At 40.9% G+C, this 22888-nt stretch overlaps 1 protein-coding gene across 3 annotated transcripts in view; it reads right to left on the minus strand.

Annotated features, from left to right (window-relative positions):
* The window catches only part of macrod2 (mono-ADP ribosylhydrolase 2), a 362991-nt gene that overhangs the window by 40809 nt on the left and 299294 nt on the right, over positions 1–22888 (minus strand). For all 3 annotated transcript variants that reach the window (XM_019870487.1, XM_019870486.1, XM_019870484.1), the window contains exon 9: positions 5212–5290. In XM_019870487.1, the coding sequence (XP_019726046.1) occupies positions 5212–5290 (79 nt within the window). The remainder of the gene's footprint in view (positions 1–5211; positions 5291–22888) is intronic.

A 22888-nucleotide genomic window follows, 5' to 3' on the forward strand; every position in this document is an offset into this window, starting at 1 on the left:
TCAGCCTGCCATGCATGTTTTTGGAATGTGGGAGGAAACCGGAGTACCCGGAGAAAACCCACGCAGGCTTGTGGAGAACATGCAAACTCCACACAGGGAGGCCGGAGCTGGAATTGAACCCGCTACCTCTGCACTGTGAGGTCGACGCGCTAACCACTGGACCAGTGGTTAGCCGCCCTGAATCTAAATATTTGGCAATTAATTCTCCCCCTGCGCGGTTTATTTGATTGTGTTTATCTTAAGTGGCACGGTATGTCTGTTCAAAACCTGTCCCAGTAGACACTACTAACACAGGAGAAGCTCAATCATATGATTGTATTTCTATAAAATACGGGACAAATATCAACCTAGCATGCTTGGAAAAAGGAAAATGTCTTTCAATTGTTTTCACTCCCTTGTCTTTGTATTCAACTGTGAAGCGTCCGTTCATCCAGGTCAGAGATTTGAATGAAGTCGCAGCATCTTCAAAGTTTTGTTCCTCAAATCCTCCACTCGCTCGTTTAACCGTGAGCTGCATTTTGAAGCCGGATACTGTTACAATTATGAATGAGTGAACGTGCAATAGGCGCGCGCACACACACACACACACACACACATGGTTTTTGCCTGGCGTTTTGTAAAGAACTGATCCGAGGACCGTTGCTTTTGTCGGCTTTCAACAATCCTTTGAAAATACAATACAATACAATACAATACATGCTGATTTATATAGCGCTTTCACAACAGCGGCAGCTGTAACAAAGCGCTTAACAAAACGGTTAACATAAAGTAAAATAATAAACACAACACATAACACACACAGCGTTCAATGCCAAGTGAACTGCAAAAGTGAAAAACAGCAGTCCGTATGTAAGGGCGTCTCGTCCGTGCGAAGTGCAATGTCCCACGCTGCGTAGTTATACCATGTATTCTCACATTCTACGTGTCAGGGATGTATGCCTCAACATGTTCACAGATGTGCTTCAAGCGGATGCTTATATCTGTCAAAAGTGACTGGGAAGGTGTGAGCCAATGCGCTTTGTGGCGATCACATCACTAACACACTGTGGTCATCTCATTTCCTGGCCCCGAGGGAAGGCCCTGTGAAACCAACACAGACTTCATTTTCACCCCTCACAGGGCTGCTGCGGGCCCCCATATCCTCTGTCAACATAAGTGTGTGTTAGACAAGTGTGCGTGTGTGTGTGTGTGTGTGTGTGTGTGCGCTTTGCTATTTCCCGAGCAGTTGGGGGCGGAGGGCGGGGCACTTCTGTCACACACATGTGGTTGTGGGGGTATAGAATGGGGAGTATAGAGTGTATCAACAGCCATGTAAACAATTGTCAATCGCAAAGTCTGCGAAACAGTTGGCGAGAACACAACAGCCCCCACAGATCTGAGGGCTGCTTTCATTTTGTCAGCACCGAAGCTCACCCAGGATCGGAAATGATGGAAAGCAGCTTGTGGGTAGCCACCCTGATCATATTAGTCGAGAAGTGGAACCAGAATCAATTTCAACGTGGTTTCACTGTCTAAAACCACAGCTGCTTCACCGCTTGCAAATTATATGCGGCATGGCAAGCATGGCGTCAATCAAAAATTACCCAATGAAATCGTGTTATTCTGTGTTAATTGATTTAACCATTCATATTTTTACAAAGCTGCGCTGTTTGATGGGAAGCTTTTGTTTGGATTGACCAAATGTTCGTTTTCTTTCAGACCATGCCAATAGTTCTCTTTGCAAGTGAACTGAACTGAAGTTTCTGTTGATCGACCCTCACTTTCTTTTCCCCTGCTTTGAGCTATCATGAGAATTTAGTGTAACATTAAAAAAAAAGTTACACATTTTGTGCATAATTTGTTGGAATTCATCTAGGGTTTTTTTTTTTTTTTTTTTTTTTTTTTTTTACACACAGGCTTATTTCTTGGTATCTTTCAATTAAAAAAAGAAAAAAACTCATATTGGTCACCCAAATAACACAAAGCTATCAAAAGTACTAATAATGAACAAAAATATTATTCATGATTAACTAATGAAAAACAGGCATTGCTTTTTGGGGCCCAATTGATTTATTTAAAAACAATAATAAATGAGAGTGACCTGACAAAGATGATGATCATTTTAACTTCAGATTTCTGGCACAACTGTTTGAGGCAATTACCCGATGATCATACTCTATGATCATGTAACCCCATAAGAGTAGAGTCTTGTGCACCTGTCGACAGGTATTTTGGCCGACCTTACATGGGCAAACTGTTCCAGCTGTCTCACGTTTGAAGGATTCTTTTTCCAAATGTTATATATCAGCTCCTTCCTCACTTGTTCAGTAGGATTTAGATCAAGGCTCTTCAGTGTAGTCCTTTGTCTTGTTCCAAGTCATTTTCGGGTGTTTTTAGCCATCTTCTTTGTGTCTTTCTTCTGTTGTGCCTGCGGCTGTGACCAAGCGTCCTGCTACTGGACATCACAGTTCATTCCTAGATGCCTTGACATTTCATTGTAACAGGCAGATTCAAGACACCCTGCAGGGCCGTGGCCATTGTGGGCTAATCTTTCTTGAAAGAATATGTACCAACAATTGAATGCTACTTAACTACTTCAGTGAATTTGACAGATAGTTGTGCTTGTTCTCAAATGTTTTATTAAAAAAAAAAAAAAAAAGATCTTGTATGGAGAAAATGCATTGTACCGCACCTGACTTTTTATCATATGATTGCTTTACTGCAGGCGTCTGTAAGATTTTCATACTAAATTCTTGTGATAAACAGGAACCCCACCCGCTATGTCAGCCATCAAGAAATGCATGATGCAACATGATAGATCTTGTGGAGGCCCTCCTAAGTGATAAAGAAGAGGAAAGGGAAGGACGAGTGGCTTCAAGACAAGGAGAGGTCTAAGTGAGAGTAAGTGAGGACCAGAGAAGAAGATAATACGCAGTGCCCATGTGATGTGACACATCAAACGCTCCAACGATGTCAGGGGACCCAACGATGTCTCAGGTGTCCGTGTGATGCATCGAATGCAGCGACAAAAGACATCTGATTGCCTGTCTCCAACCGTGAGGCTAATGAAATGTTCTGAAGCACACCTGCTGCAAATCTTCGCAGGCTAAATGTCTTCTTACATGTTGCAAGCCTACCAATCAACATACCTTTGTTTGTTTGTGTATCAGCTCTCCGACAGTCTTTAGAATCGCAATGTCAAGTCTGTAGTCAAAGTAGAAATTGTGTTATCTTCGTTATTTTCTCCATACTTCTTCAAAGAAGAACACGAACACAGAGCGGGGTTCAAATGCTCTCATATGGAAGAGCACCTGGGCCACGTGGGTACGTTTGAGTGCAGATAAATTCATCTATTTCACTGCCATGCCAGAATATAATTTTTGCGAGGTTTTCCTTTGACAATAATTGATAGCAATATAAAGTATAATGCCACCTAAAACTATGCAGTGTTTTTTTCTTCTTTTTTTTTTAATCTCACGCGTGAAAGTGAGTAAGTAGTGATCCTAGAGTTGCAGGATTCCGACCAACAGCAACATGACAATACCACCACTGAATCTTAAATGTTTTCTCTGCAACAAGAACAGATATACTGTTTTGTTTCTCCTCCACTGCCGCTTATGGCGAGATGTAGGGCAGTTATCCACTGACAGCTCTTGTAAGTGGTTGGAGCGATAACTGGAGAACAACAACTCCAGATTCTCATCTCAGAGCACTAATATGATGAGACGGGGACTGGGTACACGAGGGCAGGCCATATAATTAAGGTCTCTGCCCAGAATGTAATCTTCCAGGAAGGCGAGCGGGACAGATGATGGACGCACATAGGGAGCAAACACTCTCCATCTGGGAGAAGCGAGACGTAGGCTTGAGAGCCGCTATTCCGTTGGGGTGGTGGGCGGAAGGGGGGGGGGGGGTAGGGGGTTTGAAAAAGTAAGGTAAATGGGAGGTAATGCAAGGCTGGCAAAGCCAGACAGCCTCGGCTGAGTGGCTCCCAAGCTATTCAACTCAATCCTCTATGGAGCCCCCCATCAGAACTTGTTACGCCTTCTGCCCTCGCCAAGAAGTAATGCAGCTAGCATGGATGGAGGGTGTAAGAGAGAGCCATAAAATAGAATGGAACAGATGTTTATCTCACACCAAGAATAGACGAGCACTAATCAAGGATTATCTGAGGCTGTTATGCATTACTCAATTTGCTCATGCCAAATAAATTTGCAACTGAAGCTCTTGAAGTCATTTATAAAGCCCAATTCCAAGGAAGGTGTACCGGTAACACTGTGTACAAATTAAAGAAAAAAACAGAACCTTATTTCAGTAACGGCAAACCAGAATGAAGAGGTACATCATGCAACAATATGGAAAGAATTCCACTTTCAACGCTTCAACAATTGAGTGTTGTTCAAATTAAAGGTGCTGCAATGCAGTGGTAATCATGTAACGTGTCACAGGCATCAAACTCAAAATGAGTCAATATTTGCAAAACAAAGTTCAGCAATTTGAAATCGCTTGTTTGTCGTGTATTCAATTTGACATGTGGAAAAGGATTTCCAAGTTGCATTGTTTTATTTTACATTATATAGAATGGCCCAACTTCGTTGGCGTATGGGATTGTAAAGGTTACAAACTACATTAAACTCACACTGGAATGTCCATATTAATTTAGCAAGTATTTACGTTTACTCTTACGGTCATATACACTTATTTTACCAAACTGTCAGAATAATTTATTGGTGTTAATCTTCCAGAAGATGGTGTCACAAAAAAAAAAAAAAAAAAAAAATCACATACTGGATGATAGCGTCAAAGCCAACAAAACTCACAATATGATGCATCAATGCATTTGCAAATTAAGATAAATTTATTAAGAACTTTTATTCAATGAATGTCAACTGGAAAGTCTGCATCACAATATTCACAATTTTCAGTTTATTTTATATTTGGACAATGATTTGTGTGATGGATGCATAATTTCGCAGAAATAGAATCTGCTGCACCATTCTGAAACATCAAGATAACTTCTAATAAAATTTTGTACATGCAATGTTTGTTTTTCTTCGAAATAGCTAACGTTTCATCCTATAAGTATTTACCATTTCCTGGAATCATTTGTGTGCAGATAGAAAAAAAAAACCCATTTTACAACTGAAAATTCACTTTCACACATTGGGTCAGGGTAAGAATTATCACAACTGTTTGTGTGCAGCAAGGAGTAAAGACATGTACGACACATACCTTCAAAAATAATGGACATTTTCTTCTTGTAGATGTTAAAGTCAGTTTCTAGGAAGACACAGAAAATGACCCGCGTGATCTGCACAGAAAAGAAAAAAAGTGAAGAAAAACAATTAGCTCAAAAGTAAACTCAGCACATTCAATAACAGAGTAACCAAGCGAAACATTTTGGATATTAAAAGTTGGTGCATAAGCGAGACACAATCAGCTTTGTTCGGGAGCCTGATTAGGTACCATCCCTATCGAGACCACCTGAATTAGCCATTTGAGAGCGCTTTTAGCAAATAGTGGAGCACATAACCGCAATTACTTTCACCAAAAGGGTGCACGTTACAGCAGAGCAATATCCTTCAAGACCACAAAAGGAACAAGCAATCGAGAATGCTTTCACTGCGCATGCAATTTACAAAATTAAAATGGCAAATACATGTTTTTACTTCACATGTGGGAGCAATAGAGCCATGATTACATTGGTATCTTTTAAAAAAAAGTAAGCCAGCTTGAACATTGAAAACAAAGTGACATAATTTTGTTCAACTTTACCCTTTGGCTGTGCTATGAATGCTCGAATAAAATAAAAATGTACGGACACAGACTTGACAATAGATAACGTCGGCCCAATAAAACGCTGACTGACAACTGCCCGACAACATCAACTGTAATAAGACAAAAAAAAAAAAGAGAGAATATATTGTATGTGCCAGCACTTGCCAAAGCACGATGCCAGGGCTGAATGGTTAATTGCATTTGCAATCTAATTGCGATTTGCTAATCGCAAAGGCTGCAATTTGACTGGTCATGGAGAGCAGAGTGGAGGGGCGTGAAGGGCAGTGGATGGTTTCAGAGCAGGCAGAGACGGCAACGCTGCAATTAAAGCCCGCTGCGATGGTGCGCATCATTTCCCATGAGTCTTCTGTCTCACGACACCTTCAGGCAAGTATATAACATGCCTTGTGAGGTTATTAAAATAAAAAAAAAAAAAAAACCATCTGTGTGATTTCTTTTGTGTTGCTTTGGCTGTTGCATGTTGGGGTGTTGTAGCATTGTGGGTAATAAATAAATAGGAAATGTCTATGCTGACAGACCTGCCATTTGTGAGCCACCAGGACTGTCTGATGTGTGCTGCCCAAATATAGTAAAATGGTTGAGTTCAACTTGCGTGTCTCTTGATATGTGAGCACGCACAGTGACATTTCACATCATGACAACTAAGAGAGGCATAACGGATGCCATTATGGTTATTTGGCTGTGCTGCTTTGGAGGGTGAAATGGATCTCACCATCTTTCGTCTCATTCTGGACTGAACACAAGGATCAAATTCAAAGAGCCCACCCTCTGGTTTTCATACAGGCACAGATCTATAAATAGTTCCACCACCGGGGCTTTGTAGTAAATGTTAGGGGTTACTTCAGGATGGGGGCATTTTATTTTTGCTCGATCTCCAGAGGACGACTATTTGGAAAATGTTGTCTCACTCTCAACCGTCAATTAGGGAAAGAAATCGTTTGGAGTTGTGTACATGTTGACAACTGATGTGTGAAAACTAATAATATGCCAGGCAAACGTGTGTGACAATGTCCTGTGTGCTATGCTGCAGCTCCCCAGGAATTCCATTAGTCTTTTATGGAGCTCCATCCTGAAAGTGATTGCCCACTGTGAAACCAATCATAAAGGCGAGCCTTATAGTGAAACTCAAAGTAAGGCTGCTTATGAGCCTACGCTTACCGCGGATAACAAGATGTTCTGTTACTTAACCTGTTCATTTAGTTCATTTTAGTCAGGCTGGGCGCATCGGCACAGATGGGAAAATGAGCTCGAGGATGACAAAAGACACCAGTGGGGCCAAACTGTTGCATTACACATGAAACCACTGCCGGGATCAGATTTAACCGTGCAGAAATTTCAGTGTGTGTAGCACTGGTCATATTATTGTTTCCAATCGCGTATTTAAGCGAGGAGTCCAAGACGACATTGAATGCAACCCTTTTTTTGTTACAGTAGGTTTTGCTCGTGAATATGTAAAGTTGGCCAACAAATGCATGACATCTCCCTGTCACGGAGGCTTGAATGTTAAAACGTCCCTGAAGACGCACCGTTCCGAATCTCTGCAAAATCATTGTTGCATCACCTATTCCAAAAGACAAGCCTGCCTGATTTATGTGTAATGATTCGGATTTATTTTACTGAACTATACACTTGATGACGTTGGCTGTAAAGTTAATACAAGTTTTAGGATAGTAGCAAGTTTGACTCCAAATGGATTACTTCTATATCCCTCATTGTGAATTGAAATCCAAACAATCCAATCCAGTTAGGGGGCCACATTAAATGACGTGGCGGGCCTGATCTGGCCCCCGGGCCTTGACTTTGATACCTGTGCTCTAAATTGTCCCGCAGTGTGAGTGTGTGCACGGATGGTTCTTTGTCTCTGTGCGCCCTGCGATTGGCTGGCACCCAGTTCAGGGTGTACTCGGCCTACTGCCCAAAGACAGGTGGGATCGGCTCCAGCATCCCTTGCGACCTTTGTGAGGATAAAGCGGATCGGAAAATGGATGGATGATGTATTCTTTTTGCCAATCCTAATGAGTGTCATTGTAAACAGTTCAATGAGAAGAGCAAAATTGCGAATTCTTGGTCTTGACGTAAATGCGTAGTGACCTTGTCATATACACACTTACTAGTATCTTACTAGAGCTCTTCTGCGATGTGAGAACTTGTTTTGAAGTAATTGTAACTTGTTTTTCTCAAGATGTTACTTCGACAAATGTCTTAAAACTATCACAACTACTGTGCTAAAAAGAAGCAATAACTCCACCTTGGAGCTAGGCAAGTGTGCCACTCTTCACAACCGTCAAGGTTGAAAAAGTTAATGGAAGACTAATTAGAAAGCTGGGTTCCCTGCATGCCACTGTGCCTTGTCATTATTCATCCCTGATTGGAGCGTCTTTGCCAAAGGGTGAGCGCAACATGATGGCAAAGATGGTCAGCTTGACAAAACAGTATCAGGTCTGTACTTCATCGGTGTCTCCCCAAGACAGACTTACCGGTGAGTAGATTGCAAACTTTTGATGCAGCCCACTGATGTTTTACAATCCAGCATCACAGCCATCAGTATATTTATGTACATGTTTGTTTTCAAATCTTTAAATGGCCTCGCTGCACCTTACCTCTCTGAGCTCCTCCGCCCCGACACACCTGCCTCATGGTCTGCGGACCCAGACATTATTAGAAGTACCAAGTACTAAGCGGAGGCTCAGAGGGGATCGAGCCTTTTCCATTGCTGGTCCCTCTCTTTGGAATGACCTCCCACTGAACATCCGGCAAGCCCCCTCGTTGCCCATCTTTAAAACTCGTCTCAAAACTCATTTGGATTCTTTGGCATTTGACTCGGCATGACTCAGACTTGATCTTAGTTTTACTGTTTTGTGCTTTCTACTGTCTTGGTTCTTAATTTCTTGTTCTGTTGTTGTATATGTGACATTTGCTCCATGCGCAGCACTTGGTATACACGTTTTGTTTTAAAGTGCTCTATAAATACAGTTGAGTTGAGTTGAGTTGAGTTGAGAGACATGTTGTCTCCCACATTCCAAAAACGTGCATGTGGATTGACTGAATACTCTAAATCAGGGGTGTCAAACGTACGGCCCGCGGGCCGGATCCGGCCCGCAAAGGACTTTAATCCGGCCCGCGAGATGATTATGTAAAGCAGTGGTGTCAAACATACGGTCCGCGGGCCGTTCAATCAGGCCCCACAGGATAATTTAAAAGTGAAGAAAATGCATAAAAGACACAGAATAAATATTTTTAATAAGGTGCAATTCATTGAATATCCGCAAGGGGACACTGTTTTGATCAGAGAAAAAGACAACAGCAGCCTCAGTCCGTCACTGAGACAGACCCATGACAGCAGACGCTATCAATAGCACTCTCACATTTACACATTTAATAGCACGCTCCTTAGTTTGTAAGGTGTAGGCAGGGATTACATTTAGATTTTATATGCACGTGTAAATGGTTTAAAACTTCCTTTCTTTATAAATCTCGTTTAATCTTAAAGTGCATTACTATATTTTTCAAAACCAATTACTTGTTAAAGTTTGTACAATCAGTGGGATCAGTTGCAATGCATATATGTGAATGATAAAAGTAAATTGCACATTTGTCGAAGGAAATGTAAGGTGCTTCATGAAATGTTTTGTAAAAGATATGTTCAATAAATTTCAACATTTTCCTAATGTTCTTGTGCTTCTTTATACCAAAACAAAGGAAAGACATGTTGTTTTGGTTATTTATAGCAAAGTATTGTATCATTTTAATGGTCCGGCCCACTTGACATCTACCGAGGCCGTATGTGGCCCACAATGTGAAATGAGTTTGACACCCCTGCTCTAAATTGTCCTTATGGGCGGTGTGAGTGCAGATGGTTGGGCAATCCACATGAGGTTTTGTGGTAAATACAGAAAGTATTTTCCTTTTCCCATTTTTTTTCCTTTGTTGTACAGTCAATTTAATTGATGATTCTGCATGGACTAGAGATCGTAGTCAGCGTGGTTACGCTCACCAGCTCACCCGTGACCCTAAAGAGGACAGGCGGTATAGAAAATTGCTGGATGGATAGATAGATAGATGAATTTTGTTAAATACCAATGCTGATGAGGAAATTCGGGGCATGAACCACACTGGGTGGCAGCCTAACACATTTCTTAAGCATGGAATATATTAGGAAATAATTACCAAAGGGACAAGAATGATTTGTGCTGTGATCAGTACATGAGTCGTTGTTTAAAGCTATTTTAATGTATGCGAATCAATCACACACACGACTCGATTGTATTCACGTCTTCATTTTCTCAAGAAGAGGGAACAGATTGGCCTTAGTTACTCCAACTGCTGTTTGAACTCAAGATATCTTTGATTGCTGCATGTCATCATTCAAGTGTTATCTGCTGAACATGGAAAAAAAAATATATACAAATGTTTGCATATGTAAGTAATTTTTGCTTTTAGTCAAGGTTGTGGTGGGCAAGCATCATCATGCAATGGGTGAAAGCGCAACCTGGGCAGGTCACCAACATTTTACACTCACTGAACATCATGTAACCTTTACTGTTACAAGAGCTGTATCACAAAAATATGCCTTTACAAAGATAACTGGAAAGGCGCTCAGTGGAGCGGTAAACTCTGTCAAGACCAAACAAAGAAACCAAAAGAGGTGGTACAACACATCTTTTTTTTTTTTTTTTTTTTAATAGCATCTCCAGCTTGTCGTGGTGGGTCACATTCCCGCTTAGTACTGATAGCATTGGGGCATAACGGCACAAAATGAAAATAAAAATCCGTGGCCACCTTTACCAGGACCAAAATTGTGTGCCCTCTTCCTTAATCATAGACACCCCCTGCTCTAAGTATAATGGAATCACGATAGTCTTCTGAGAAACAATATTTAGTGCTAACTGGACTTACACAACAGCAGCTGTAGACAAACTGTTCGATACAGCTCTTGGATTAGAGCTGATTAGGTTGCGCAAGTGCACCTAGTGATGTGACCAACGAGTGTAAATTACATCTTGTACGGTTTAATCATATCACACTTCGCTTTTCGTACACGACAAGTATCGTCTGTGTTCATACATGGATAGCTTGTGTCATTGTTCCAGTGACTAAAATATGCCAGCAAATTATTCCGCAGCCAGAAATATCTCCTCATGAAAGACCGCAACATCAAAGGCATCATCAGTAGGACTTTGCCTCCTTTGTTGTCTCCAATATAGGTTTGGATAGAGGCTTCACTTTGAGGCAGGCGGACCACATCCAGGCCTTATTGCTGATGTAATTACACACACCTGCGCCTCTTGGTTCACCGAGCGTGTGGCTAGCCAAAGAAAAGCGGGTGCAAAATCAAAATCTACGCACGGCATATTCGAATCCGAATAGTGTAAACAAATGAGCATTTTTCTTGCAGTGTAAACGAAGATAACTGCATTTTGGGTAAGTCCCAGGTCTGTCCGGGGTCATGCTGGTCTCTGTGGCAGCATCCTCTGTGATGCTGGCTTGTGGAACCTCTCGGTGTGGATGGCAGCCATTCAATACATGACAACCCGTATGCAAAGACATTCAAAATTTACTTAAACAGCAGCGACAACACAGAAGTAAGCAGTAGTTGACCTTCATCTCCTCTCATCAGGGGTCGCCACAGCAAGTTTAATGATTAATTTGTTTGGCACTGTTTTGTTTTTTTTTTCCCACCGGATACCCTTCCTGACTCAACCTTCACTTACCCCGGGCTTGGGATGGCACTCGAAAGGTGGTTGTTTCGACACTGGCCGAGAGACAAAAGCTAGGTCGGCTGCATAAAAGGTAGCATAGTGTGATGATATACTAGCTGTGCAGCAATAACACAAAAGTAAAAGAAAACAATATATTTCATAGAATAATAGAATTGCGATTAGAAGCGGATTACACAATGGATGGATGGATAATAATACAAAGATTTAAACATTACAAACAGTTTTTATTGGCCTGGACTGACTCTTCCCCAATTGGTTTAAATAACAGTAGACTCGGCATTACTCTACTAGCTGCAGTCAGAATTTTTAAATTATTCTGATTATTTTTTGGGCGTAATGACTGTAGCACAATTATAGATTATATTTCATCCAAAATGTGCTTGACATAATTAAAATGACAACATTCAAAAGTATTTGAAAACAAAGGAGTTCAAGTCATTTAAAAGCACGGTACACAAATAAAAAGTAGCTGAGGAGTAACCGCACCAGTTAAATTAGGAAAAGAATTTAGTGTACAAAAGCAAATTTTGGGAACAATTACACCATATTTAATACTCTGCGCTTCTTCTAGAGTTTAACTTTACAGCAGGCGTTTTAATATTTGGCGAGACACCCGTGTATATTCATCACAGATTGCCGTATTTTGATGACGTCGGGATCACGCTGAAAGGGTAGAGCCCATCTGTCAGTTTATGCCATGATAACATTGGCAAATAAAGTATAAGATCTATATCAGACTTAACATTTGGAAGAGGCTTGATTTCGATCTTGACACTTTTTTTTTTTCCTGAATTGTGTCAGTTGAATGCATTGTAAAATCCATTCCGTGACTCCTTCCTAACACGAATGTTCTGCTGCAGGTCAACGTGACATCCCATGTTAAGATTAGGCGGCATCGGCCACTCGGGGAAAAGCTGTGAGAACCTTCTCACTTTGACTTTGATTGACCCCGGGCAGAAGCTCCACCTGCAGCAAGCTGGAGCATTATCATTTCAAAGGAGGCCACAGAAAAGGTTGTCCCTTTGAACAAAACGCCTCCATTCATACATCAAAGCAGACGCCTGACATTGGACTCAAAGAAATGATGGTGACTACCAAAGCCGCACAAGAAAGTGCTGGACTTAAGAAGCCGAACTCCCCAAGCCGATCAATGTTAGATACTGAATAAATCACGGCAAGGGCAGTAAAAGGGCCGGTGCTGTCACTTAAATGTTGCCTAAAAGACGACGAGAGTTTTGTAAATGCTTATGTACAACATTATGCATGAGTGCTCAGCACAGTGTGACTAAATAGATGTGATAACATTCTGCTAAGCCGCCTGCTTATTTCATCAGTGTAAAACATCAAAATGGCTCCTAAAGCTGCGTGTAGAACAGAATATCAAACATTTGGACCGAAAAATGCTGTCTACCCGTATTCGGAAAAAAAAAAAAACACATCTGATAATATACCAGCAATTTGTATGTTAATTCAAAAAATCTGTTATTTTTCCACACATTTGAGCTCAGCTGGAGTGTAGCACGTATGAGGCTTCAAACGTTTTATTGCTCATTTTCAGAGATGATTTGATCAAATCGAGAGCTGAAAGAGCTTCTGCCAACTCCATCCTGAGTTCAGAAATACTGAAACAAATCCAGCCGGAAAGTACACGTTTCGGTTGTCACATTCTTTTATGCTCTAATATAAATTGTGAAGACTTTTGTAAAACATACATCATGTTTCTGAAAGTGGAGGCCGGGCTTTATGGATTTTAGATGCGTCAGTAAGAGTTGACTCAATGTCAACACAGGAAATATTTAATTAGCGAGCACTGCTCCCGCAAGACGAAGGAATGTGTTGATAACCTCCACAAGGACTGCAAACATCGTCATCCCTTGGGAAAAAAAGCGCCCCCCCCCCAAAAAAAAAAAAAATCAGAAAATCATTTCAAATTAAAAAACTAAAAACTATTCCCCACCAACCAACGGGACCTGCAGGAGTCCTTGAACGATGCACCATAGAACAGTGTGTGTTTGGTTAACGGATTTGTCAATTCATACAGATAGTCAAATGATGATAAGGATGGAACGCTCACGTTTGAAACCGTGGGGAATATTTTGAGTGTGAAGGAGAAGCATTTGGTCTTTTCAAATCATAAAGATGAGAGGAAGCGCAGCTGCGGACAAGGTCAGAGTGGGATGATGAAGGAAGGACTAATGTGAGGGCTGTATCTATGATCCATGACTGCATTGGTAATGATGCGACCTCTGGACTCCGGCCTATAACAACCTCTGCTGATGAGGCTGGCTGCGAGCGTGTGTGTGTGTGTGTGCATACGTCTATCTGTCTGTAGGCAGCAAAGATGGACAGCGATAAGTCCTAAGGAATAACATTTGAGTAAGCTTTTCTTTGGCGAAGGTGAAATAAGCTTGAACCTACAGTACACTAAATGGACATTAGTTAAAGCTGCATTTGAAAAGATAATGAAGTGGGGTTTAGATTGGAATTGCTATTCCAGTTCTTGTGTGTGTTTTTTTCAGGCATTAAAAGTGTAAATGTGGGTGTGAAGCGGCGTCTTTATATGCCCCGCAATTGCCTGGTGACTAGTCCAGGTTTTAGCCTGCCTTTCACCTGAAGTCAGCTGAAAAAGCTCCTGCTCACGCGTGACGAACGAGGACAAGCAGTATCAAAAATGGATGAATGTTTTTTTGTTGTTGTTTTTGTTTTTGTTTGTTTGTTTGTTGTTACTGTAGTCTCTTGACATTGAAAAGCAATTAAAGGGGACAAACGTTGCAGAACATATGGCGGTAATAATCAGATGTTTGCTGTAGTTTGATGTTCTGTAATATTCAAAACCCCGTATAGCTCTGCCAACTGTTTCTCTCTGAGGAAGGGGGTTTAATGGACTTGGTTTTCATAAAACCGAGCTGAATAACAGCTGGTTTGCCTCGACTGCAAAACTACACACACTCAACTTCAATTGTGAAGGTTGCAGCAACTATTAGTGCACAATCAATCTCACAAAAAAATGAATCGTTAGGCCTTGCTAAGGTAACAAGCGCCCAAAAACAACCCATTTCCTGGTGCATCAAATTGTGGAACCATTTCTTTCACATGAAGCAGAGCAAGTCATAAAGGTATCCAATTAGCAAATTGTTTTCTTGAAAGCTCATTGGTCACTGGCACAAATACTGACTCATGACAAAAGTTGTCACACTAAGCATTATACTGTATCTAAGACATCAAAGCTGTTGGTCTTCTACTCAGGGATGCCACTAATTTGTTCCTAATGTGTACGTTTTTCAGTAAAGACTAACACATTACTTTTTCCAGTCAAGTAATCAGACTACAGTTATTCTTTAAATACCGCAAAATGTTACTTTGACTTGAGTAGCCTGAGTACCTTTCACCACTACAGGCTGTTGTAGTTAACTGACTCAAGTTAGAGCAGTGAGAAATACTTGACAAGACTTACATAAACAGCTCATATGTCTTAGCCGCGGTGCTAATAGTTCATCCAGCCATCCATTTTCTGATGTGCTTTCCTCACAAGTGTTACATGCTGGAGCCCATTCAAACTGTCTTCGGGCAGTACACCCTGAACTGGTTGCCAGCCAATCGCGTGGAAACTAATAGTTCATGAATAATAAAATACAGTAGGACACGTGATTTCGAACACCATAGTACTCAACAAAGACAACAAATAACCACATTATGGAACGTGTAAAATTAGAAACAGCGCAGCGCAAACCCTGCATTTGACACTCACAATAATTTTGCAGCTAATAAGGGCACAAATATGCAGAGCAAGTAGGAATTCCACATTTTCCTCCATTTCCAGGTCTGTGCTCTGCGTTCCGCCATTATCATATTTGGTCAATGGAAGCACAGATCGCCACATGCGTCACTGTGTTTATAGAATATAGTTTACACACAAGCAGGTAGAGCAAAAGACTTTTTCTGGTGTGAATACACCTCACTTTTTCAAGGTTACGATTGCTTGGCTGTGTGCGCTTGTACTGCATCTCTGATTGTGCAGGTGTCTTGACCTATAGCGTCTTTGTGACAGGATTCTATAATATGACGCTGAGCGAGTTTCACCAATCCTGCTTTGAATCAATAAATCATTTCTGAAACCTTTCTATTGCTCTCGTTGACCACCGAGAGGCAGCGCTAGATCTCAGGTTAAAAATTGGTGATTTATACACATGCATCAGGCTATTTTGGCTCATCTGATCTCAAGCACAACACAGAAAACAACATTCTACTATGGCGAAGTCATTTGAGCAGAAACTCGCGGAAGCTAGTGGAAAACACAAATGACAGCCACAAATGTGCTTGAAGCAAAATACGGCAGTCGAAATGTTTATTCACACATAAATCATTTTGATATTTCCCTACAGAAAATACAGGATATGGAAGAGTCAGTGTGTCTTTTTGTGTGCTGGTTTGCGACGTTCACCTTCTCCTTCCTGCTGCATGTTTGCCCTGTATAGGCTCCACTGACTTAAGTTACTCTCCTGGGAAATGTGTGGTATGTGCTGGATCGGTCTCTTTTGGGTACTTTAAAAAGCTTCCAGACAAATGGGAATCCAATCACAAGTCCCATGAGCAAAACTGCCTGTGCATTAGTCCGATTTCCAGGTAGAGTCACAAGATTCGAATCCAGCAGTCAACGTGACATAACGGTCCATCATCCCTGGTCAGCTAACACAAATCTCGACATTTCTTCATCCATAGTCTTCATTTTATGTATGCTGAGCTACTCAAGCCATAATCCTGCCTATATCGTACTTGAACATGAAAATGCAGATGAGTGCAAGCGTGGAGGCCGTGCTGCCTCTCATCACTACCTTGAAATGATAACAATGTCTTTTCTTTAAAGGTTTTATATACATGTGGTCTTGTTTTTTTTTTCCTGTTGAGGTTTATTTTAAAAGGTCAAAGGAAAAAAAAGCCTTCCGAAAGTAATTTGCTTCATACACCATTTCTCTGGAGAAGGGGGTGGGGGGGAGGGACTAATACACTTTTCAAACCACATAACGGGGGAACTCATTTCACAAGCAATGCAGACACATTTTGTTGTGTATCTGCTCAAGTGCTTATCTGATTGTTTCGTGCCACTAATAGAATACACAGTTCTGTCTAAAGGTTTCGTGGTAAGTGAGAACAAAGTTCAGTCGTATCCATTTCAGAAAGGAATAGGAATACTATGACTTCTATCTCGATGTTCTTGGTGTGTTTAACTCATCCGTTTCTCTACCACTTATCTGGGGTAGGGTCACGGGGGCAGCAGCTGTAGCGGGGAAGCCCACACTTCCCTCTCCCCAGCCACTTCTTCCAGCTCTTCCCAGGGGATCGCAAGGCGTTCCCAGATCAGCCGGGAGACACCATCTCCTCCAACGTGTCCTGGGTCATTTCCGCATGTGTTATTTTTTTAAATTACGTTTCCGTCCTTTTGTTGGTTTTTTTTTTTTTTTTTTGTTTAAGGAAGTTTAAAAAAAAAAGGTAAACAAGAACCTACGGTAATCAAGTCAATGTTTTTTTTCCTCTATTCACAATTTCCAGCGAGTTATTGTTCTTGTAATATTATCAATTATTATCGGTTAATTTTCGATGATAATACAGAGCTAGTGATGTGTTAGATGCAGTCAAGTAAAAATCTACAAAATGTCTGTAGTTATCCTGGTGCCAATATCAGGTTTTAAGAACCAGCAAGAAGTCTACTCATTTTACAAAATCTGAAATAAATACAGAACACTCAAGGTGCCATGCACAATATGTTTCACAACTGGTGACAATTAAAAAATTACCTTTACATAGATAGGTAGATAGATAGATGAATAAATAAATAAAGTTTCATTGCATGATGTTCCACAGTTTTGGCAGATTTACAGCATATGAAAGAAAACAGGATCGTAATGACAGGAAAAAAAATACTCGGTGGCCGTGTGTGGTGTCAAAAAAAAATGTGTGACAGAGGTTAACAGATTACACAGAGCAGGAATGACTATCCAATGTGGACAAATCTGTCAAGCAAACCTCTTATTGAATAGACATTGTGGATTTTCTTTTCAGTTAATTCAGAGAGATGGAACCGACATGTCAGATCTTTTCTGGTGTCTGCAGATTGGATATTTAAAAAAAAAAAAAAAAGGCCACCCTGTAACGGAGATAAAAATAATCGATTACAGTGTCCGATAATTCATACCAAACAGTGTTGTATAGATTTTGTGGGCCCTGTTTAGTTGCTCAAAATCACAGACTAACAGGGAAAGTAAAAAAAATGGGACGGGCGAGTGATTATTATGTGAATAAAAGTTTGTGGTATATCATTGAACTTAGGAAGAATGTTTTGTTGTTATCTGCCCAGCTTTACTTTTCTGGATGGAAACCAGCTGTGTAACATTAGAATCAAAGGCCCAGTTACAGGCTGACACAGTGGTTACACACATCTGACATCTGGATGCCATTTGAAGTGAATCAGAAATAAAAATGCTGTTTCGGGTTGCAAAATGAGAGTTTTTTTAATCCAACACGTGACTAAAGGCGCACTTTTTTCCTTGTTTGATTTTGGATTCTTACGAAAACCTTTTTAGGTCCAGTGAATTTATAGGGCTTGCTATTTCAAGAGCGTTGTTATTGACAAAACTACCCGTCCATGCCGTTGGACACATTGGCTAAATTTGTCACACTCTTCCAACAATAATAAAGAAAACCCCACACGAGTGACTGCAATTACTTGCAACTTGTTAGTGTACCCGGTGACGTAAGCCGCTTTTCCATTCCAGCCTCCAGAACGGCCTGATACCACACTACACCGGCCTCGCTTTACCCGGCCTGGCCTCCGTTGCTTTTCCATTATAACAGGTACAAATCAATTTGGGGTGGGATCAACTAAACTACGCCGGCCTCCAGTGAAGAGTGCACACTTGGAGTCTGCGGGGTTATGTCATACAACTCACAAATGACGAGACTCGGTCAATGGTGTTGCAGCAATTCCAAATAGAAATCGCTCTTGCATGATGTCCAGAGAAAACTCTCCTGAACCCTTCCACACCCTCGTCACCACCTCTTCCAGCTCCTTCAGGTAGGCACTGTCACACCCTGCACACTAAATCCAGCAGACATTCAAACCACTTCTTCCCTCTTGCTATCAGCTCCCTAGACAGTTAACTCGACTACTATCGTGGCACTTTGCAAATGTTAGCCAGTTTTGCAAATCACTGAGTGACAGTTTTACAGTACTGATCATTGTAGCTTCAGCTCTTTACATACTTGCTCGACTGTTGTTGATCAATATTCCACAGCAGACACTTTAAAGTGCTCAAGGACTTTCTGCATCATTGCACATCCAATGTTGCATCACAATTACTGCTCCTGTTACTGGTCACTTTAAATGGTGCAACAATTATCTGAAGCACCTGCATAATAGTCATACTATTGTAATTACCGCACCACAGGTCACTTTATCTTTGCTTGATGACTCATGGGCATTTTTTTGCACAGCTGTCATTGCATGGCACGACCACACAAATGGTACCCTTGCATCAGAGAAAGACTTTCTCTACTTCTGTGTCATGTCTTTGTTTATCGGAGTCCGTTATTTTATGGTCCATAGAGAATCTTAATATTTGTTTTTACTTTTTCCTCAGCTGTCACAATATGTTCACTACAGGCCAATATATTAAATATATATGAACCATCAGTACAGCCATCATTCAGACAGGGATGCTACAGTTAGCAACAATTTAGCCTACATGTGTACATGTGTTCATTGGTCCAATGAAAAAGTTCATTAGGGACTTTACTCCACTACACGCAAGTGTGTCGTAAGTGGTGGGGTGGTGGGAGGATGAAGACCTATAATTAGTTTCTAATTCCCACTTTATTAGATGCTGAGAGGGCCAGAGTCCTGCCAAGATGAATTTGTCACAGCTTATGAAAGTGAAATTACAAAGCCATTGATTTATTTGCGGAAAGGAACAAGGACAGCTCATTGAACGACACGACCTCAGTTCAGTGTCCTCTTGTCAAGGAGATATACAGTAATTTAATATGCAAGGAAAACAAATGAGGAGGAAGATGTTTGCATCATAATGTCAGTAATACGGCAGGAAGAAGGAGAATAGTTGTTTCACACAAGCTTGATGTCATTCGACATTTGGTACTTCAATAGAAAGTACTGACGGCACAAACATCCAAACAGAAAGAATAATGCTAAGGTTTGAAGAAAATCCTAAGGGCTTAATTAAAAAAAAAAAAAAAGAAAAAGGTTTGCACATGCAAAGGAGGCCGCAAAGCTGATTGCTTATGCAATAGACGTGGAAGCTTAGCTGCTAACCAGGTGCAATCATGTTTATGTCTGCTAGACAAGCAACATTGCCTCACATTTTTTTTTGTGTGTGTGCAGGTATAACCATAATTTTCAGACTATAGGTCACTTTTTTTTTTTTTTTCATAGTTTGTCTGGTCCTCCGGCATAGACTCAATTTCATTTGTACCAATGGATGACCACTCTCATTCACTCGACCGCCTCTAGAGGATGTCACCATCGGCAGCTCAGCATCGTCGCCCTCTGGCGTCCAAAACTCTCTGGTGGCTGCCCCAAGCTGCCGCCCCCGAAGTGGGGGCCACGACCGTTGGGCCGGGGGACCGCCGAAGCTTCAGCATCGCGTGCATTTATACCCATTCGTGACACTTTCCTGTTTCCAATTAACCCCTTCACCTGTGGAATGTTCTAAACAGACCCCCTCCCTCCCTCCCGTCTTTTGTTGAACCTGTCCAAGCTTCAACGGAACGCGTTGCAGGCCTCAACTTCAAAATGAGTGATTACTTTTAAAAAAAACACAAGACAATTTCTGTTTTAACATGAAATATCTTGCGTTTGTACTCCATTGAATACAGGTTGAAAAGGATTTGCAAGTCATTGTATTATATTCCAATTTCAGTGGAATTGGGCATTTGGGAGAATACTGTAAATGGAATACATAATATTGATTCTTAGATGAGATGCATCAAAATGTACAATGTAGCTGTTCACAAGACACATGAAGTACGTGCTTTGTTTTTATCTTTAATTTGCATAGCTGTCAATCCCCAACAAAGTCCTTGCATGTTGAATGAATGAGTTTAAGGTTTCACTATTTTGTTTTCATTAACGATAACCTTATGGGCAGGCAATCTAGCACCTCCTATTTAGGACCTTCGTGAATGAGGTCCTAAGAGGGGTACGACTTTAACAGTACGTCTATTATTCTGTTTGTACTTTATCAGCTACCTTTTTAAATTTAACACCATCCATCCATTATCTGAACTGCTTATCCCCACATTTCTTTTACTCTCCAGACAGCTCTCGGTATGATGCAATCAAGTTCGACACAAATGCTACACACATTTAAACGAAACTTATTCAACAAGAATACCACGGAGTAGAGCGCAGACCTTAAATCAAAGCTAACCAAATTATACACCCTCATTTAATCATAGCCTTTTAATTTCTCTGTATTTTGTATCATGCACTGAATGATTATGAAAAGGTCATATCGTGTTTATGCAGCGCCTCATCAGGTTAATAAATAAATCAAAATCAAATGTGTTCTTCCTTGACCCATGTAACAAATCTCCATCATGGAAAGCGCTATTCATTAACCTAGAAAATTCAATGAAACTATCATCCTTCACGGAGGTCATTTTTACTTTTCAGACGATGTCATCAAAACTGAACATTATTATTATTATTATTCTTTTTTAGATAATTAGCTTTATTAATCTTGGTAAGAGTAATATTTGAATACATCATTTGTATACCATTATCAAGTGTCTATCTTGTGAGTCTACATTTGTTTCTGCGCTATTTTGGAATTCACTGTACTGTAGTTCACGCCGTCTCACCCAAATTCTCAACACACAGCTCCAGCCACTTAAAGCAAGACACAGCATTCAGATTCGACTTTGCATCGAGTTGGCCTGATAGGCAACTGAGTGGGGTGTTAAAGTAGCACTGCTAAAGTAGAACAGCGCTGTGCTTTTCAAAAACCACCCCACAACCAAAAGAGCATCCAAAAGAGCCTCTAGAGTAACAATAAAACATCGTAAGTGTGTCGAATTAGCATGCAGGGGGGATGAAAGAAAGACCCGCTTCACTTGTTGGCAAGTCAAATAAAAACACGGAAAACAAATATCAAATGACTTGCTACCTTTAACAGGATATGCGTGGGTGAGTGGGAGATTAATGCAATCAGAGGAGTGAACTCGGTAAGAAAATAAGGAATTATATTAACTCATTCAATCCCCATGACATATTTATACCCAATACGGCCGCCTACCCATGACATATTTATTTGGCATTTCCTTTTTTAAATTTATTTATTTATTTATTTTGCACCATAGTGTGGCGCAGGGTCTGACAGCCGCTGACTAAGGATCAGGCCAGTCTGCATTGGAATGTATTTAAAATCTGTCCAGCAGGTGAGAGCGTGTGTTAAGGGATCAGCCCGGTAATGCTGCAGAACAAGTAGAAGTAGAGGGGCAGAAATGCATGGGCGGAGTTGAGGAGTAGCTAGTCGGGTGGAGGAGTGTGTAGTCAGTTGAGAGTGCATTCGAACCAGTAGCGATGGAGAAATCAAAGCAATTAACCCGCGAGGATTGCTTTTAGGGGAAAAAAAATCTTCCACCATGACGAGGGAGAGGAGTTTCTCAAAGCAGCAGGACGCTTTCGTCCGCGCAAAAATAAGAAGCAACCATCAAAAGAGGCTCCATGTACATCAACATTCTCTGCCTCATGCAAACACCACACCGCAGCGAAAGTCCTTTACAAAAGCAAGCAAAACCAGAATGTGTAAGGCATGTTGTGTGCCCTTGTATGAGGGCAATTGCATCAGCTTGTATCACACACACACACACACACACACACACACACACACACACACACACACACACACACACTATAATAATAATAATAATAATAAAGAGGCATATATTGCAGGGTGAAGGGGATACGCACTCACGCACATAAAGTGCACTTAACATGCAAACATACACGTGCACACACTCACTGAAATCATTGTTTCACTTCTGTACATAGTTCATTGTTCAATATAGTGCAGATAAATATTTTTGCTATCAAAATCCCTTTTGTGGTGTTGTTTATGTTGTTTTGTAGAAGGAAAGCCTTATTTAGATGTTTGAGATGTCACAAAAGCAAAAAATTGTGTACCATGCTTTTACAAAAAGGTCGTTTTCTACGTTCTTTTCCTCAGAAAATAGAAATCTGATGAAGTGCAGCTGTTTTCTAATGCTGATTGCTAGAGTTTTTTCCAGCTCAAAGAAGAGAGTCATCTTTTGGTAGGCTGCATGTTTAAATCGTAATTGAACACAATAATCTGTGGGCCTTGCAAATCAGTCAAATC

The sequence above is a fragment of the Hippocampus comes genome, unplaced genomic scaffold (genome assembly GCF_001891065.2).
Source record: "Hippocampus comes isolate QL1 unplaced genomic scaffold, H_comes_QL1_v1.1 scaffold76, whole genome shotgun sequence".
Lineage (NCBI taxonomy): Eukaryota > Metazoa > Chordata > Actinopteri > Syngnathiformes > Syngnathidae > Hippocampus > Hippocampus comes.